Source organism: Pinus tabuliformis, chromosome 4_2 (genome assembly GCF_031772625.1).
Source record: "Pinus tabuliformis cultivar Carrire ecotype Pingquan chromosome 4_2, CPIR1, whole genome shotgun sequence".
NCBI classification, from domain to species: domain Eukaryota; kingdom Viridiplantae; phylum Streptophyta; class Pinopsida; order Pinales; family Pinaceae; genus Pinus; species Pinus tabuliformis.
The window spans coordinates 633,608,485-633,612,195 of record NC_142304.1 but is presented as its reverse complement, the minus strand read 5'-3'; the positions used below and the strand labels follow the sequence as shown (position 1 = coordinate 633,612,195).

Genomic DNA, 3,711 nt, shown 5'->3' with positions numbered 1-3,711 from the left:
AAATCCGGCCAATTCATTATCCGTTCCATTCAGTCCGTCCATTTCATCTTCCCTTCAATGTGGATTTAGTATTGATGCCACAGCTTCTCTGATCCTGAATTCTCCTCATGATAGTTAATTTATTTTTATGTTTGAGTCTGATTCACATATTCATAGTCGCTCCTATTGTTTCAATTCAACTAATGAGCATTTCTCGACATGAAATGGAAGACTGGAAACCTGAAAGAAGGGTCCTGTCCCTCTCATGTAATGCATTCATTTTGTTCCCTCCTAAAGGTATTTACGGTTCAATCTGAATTTTTTTTTGCTTCAAGGTCGTCTTCTTCTTCATTGATTTTCCATGTTCCCGAGTCAACGATTTTAAAAAACTAATGGTCGGTGTAAAATTAACGATATAAAACTTTAAAAAATTATATACATGTTTTTAGCTTTTATTAGCAGTTGAGTCTCAACATTTTGTAGAAGCTTGAATGGTCTGAATGAAACACATTCAATGATATATATTTGATATTTTTAACGTTGTAACATGATCATTTTTAAGGAATATTATTATTCATTTTTTTGGGGGCAATAAACAAACTTATTATGAATTTTTTTTTCTTATTATTAATGATAATAAATTTAAATAATAATTAATTTTTATTATTTTTTAATACATAAATATTTAAATCTAAACATAAATAAAAATTATGACCTATCCACCTAAAATACGCTAATAGAATAATAAAACAACATTTAAATTTAAAGTTACACGTTAACAAAAAAAACATTACTAACCTAAAACACCCTCAACTATAAAATGATAAAATAGTGGAATATCATAATGCAACACCATCCATATATGGAAAAAAACGCATTTAGTATATAATATGGACTCCACAGTCAGAAACAACCAAACAAACATTGCATGGATTACGGTCAAAAGGAATTATAATAATAAACAAAAGCAATTTACGTTAAGAATTGTGATAATGATTCTAAATTTGACAAAGGTATTTATCAATTTACATTAAAGTTTATAGAGGTCTATTTGAATCGGGAGGTTCTTATCTATTTGAATAGGGAGGTTCTTATCTTTTTGAATTTCAATTTGTGATATTAAACGCATATTCATTTAATTAATATATTATTAATATGTTAATAATAAATAATAGAAAATTATGTTGATTAGATTTATGGTTGAAAAGTTATTATTTCAATTTAAGTTGAATGAAGATTATTTTATTTTTTAATTGAGGGTCTAAATTGATTTTCAAGGGAATATGCTTAGTTTTAATGTTTATTAATGGTTGTAGTGTAATACAGAGTTTGTTATATTACTTTGACTTTTAAAAAATTTTAAAAATTAGATTTGTGGCTCCCTCACCAATTTTCTAGAAATTTAATATTATTCCAATTCTAATATGTTCCTCTATGATAAGGTCCTCATTATTTTTTTAAGATTCATTTATATATAAGAAAATTTTATTTAGCAAAATAGTCCATTACTTTTAGTGAATTAAAAAAATTATGTTTTTGGCTCCCCACCCACTAATATTTTAGAGTATGTTAAGTTGTATTGACTTTTAATAAATTAAAAAGTAGTCACCGACCAATATTAAAGAGTTTGTTAGGTTGCATTGATTTTTAATGACTTACAAAAGATTAGATTCATGTGTACCTCCCGGCCCAAGAACTTCCTAGTGTATTGAGATTATTCCAATTCTAATAAGCTTTTTCATGATAAATTTCCTCATTATTATTTGTAAAATTTATTTATAATCTTTTTTTATCTTAAAATTGACCCATAACATTTTATACATGGTTAATGGTAAATGTGTACATCACTAAAACATTTTTGACATTTTTGTATATTGCAATAATTTTTTAGTTATATTTATGAAATTAATTTATAAAAATTGATTAGGTAAAAATAATAGAAAGTAATGCCTTCTGCCTATATCAACCATATTTGTACGGAGTCTTTCTAACTGAATGACAAATTGTACAGTGTCTTTCTAACTGAATGACAAAATTAGCGTATAAGATTGGTATGTACATGATAAAAGAAAAAATTAAGGGGTATAAGATTTGTATGTAGATGATAAAAAAAAAATATTAAGGGCCCAGCAGGTTTGATCTTAACAATAAGCCGGCACATTAAAGCTAAGCCAATACATTAAAGCTATCGGTAGGTTGAGCCAGACAACTATGGAATAATAACCGAGACGAACAAGAAAACCAGACCAACAAGATAAACTGCCTCTGGTTTAAAAAAAAAATACAATATTGCAAGACTATATTTTAAGTTCTTTCCGAAATTTTTCCGAGGAAAATTTTCCATATTTCGTCTGTACGAAATAAACTCGTTTGAATTTGCTTTCATTACATGCTATTGCAAGTTTCGAGTTCCCATGTGGTAGGAAAATCTCCGTCGAATAACATGGCCTGCCCTAAAAAATCTCTGTTCATATAATCGTCGAGCTGTAGCGTATCAGATAAATTTTCGTACAGTGCAAATTGTTGATAGTTTTCAAATTCGTCGAAGTGCCAGTTTCCACTAAGGGATTTAAGATTGCGGTTCTCCGACAAACCATCCGATGTTTCCATTGGAGATATACATACTTCGTCCTTCAACATCAGAGCAGGGCTCGGGGGAATTCCAAGCTCGTCATCTGAAGCCTCCAGGAGATAACACAGATCATCATTGTCTCGGATTTGGTCTTCGTTGCCGCTAGAAATATCAAACGCCACCGAATTCTCCGTGGATTTGAACACAGGATTAGAAGTGCAACCTGTCGCTGCAATCTCTTCCTCCAGGCTTCTCATCACAACATTTACGAGCTCCTCGCTGTGAGCGCATTCTACTTCATCGGCTGCTAAGGTCTCGTCTAATTGCAATAGTTGAAGAAACTGTTCTCTTTCTTCGCCGTGAAAACGTTTCGGCTCCTGCACGTCAATGTAATCCGGCGGACCCTCGGCCTCACCGCAGCATTTTCTGAGTATTTGAGACATGATTGAGAGGTGGCCAAGAGATTCGAACACGGAACACAACGATGGTGGAGAAAAGACGGGGACAATAGTTCAGCTGCACCGACAACTGCTCTTTCTGTTATTATTGTCGATAAGGGTTTCGGAGTCGAGATGGTCGCTGCAAATGGCCGGAGTGGGTATGATGCACAGCATGTTAGCCTTTCCTTATACAAGCAAGGCAGGACATGGCAGAAATTATTCATAGAAATAGAAGAAATTGGAAGGGCATGCATGGGAAGAGTTCTGCAGGCAACCACGGCTCTGGTCTGCCATCTTCTTCTCTTTAAGTATTGGTGAATGGTCTGCCGCTTCAAGACAACCGTCGATTTTTCAATCAATTGGACCACGAAAAGACCGCCCAACAATTTTCACGTGAGGAGGGAGGTGAGAGATTTACTGAACCACAAACCTAACATTTCACCATAACCAGGATTATATTAGTGTTTAGCAGCGTGCGTGTACCCTACGTTGCTATCGTCGCCCATTTTGATATCTCAACTAACTAATAGTTATGCCCGGTTTGTGGTATATGACTCACTGATTATTTTATTTAGTTCTTTATTTTAAGCAATAAATTAAGCATATTCCAGGTCTTTTGTCCACTCTCGATATATATATATGTAATATATATCTATATATATATGTATGTATGGTTGATTAGGATATAAAATGATAAAATCCAAAGTCCTTGCTCACAGG

At 32.7% G+C, this 3,711-nt stretch overlaps 1 protein-coding gene across 1 annotated transcript; it reads right to left on the bottom strand.

Annotated features, from left to right (window-relative positions):
* Positions 1-2,155: 2,155 nt before the first annotated feature.
* On the bottom strand, positions 2,156-3,238 carry LOC149170954 (uncharacterized). The gene has a single exon (XM_089427389.1). It carries the CDS (start codon positions 2,992-2,994, stop codon positions 2,365-2,367), a length of 630 nt encoding a protein of 209 aa, XP_089283515.1. The 5' UTR covers positions 2,995-3,238; the 3' UTR covers positions 2,156-2,364.
* Positions 3,239-3,711: the final 473 nt, after the last annotated feature.

Coding starts and splice junctions, on each gene's coding strand:
- LOC149170954 (XM_089427389.1), bottom strand. CDS start 2,994: ATGTCTCAAATACTCAGAAAATGCTGCGGTGAGGCCGAGGGTCCGCCG.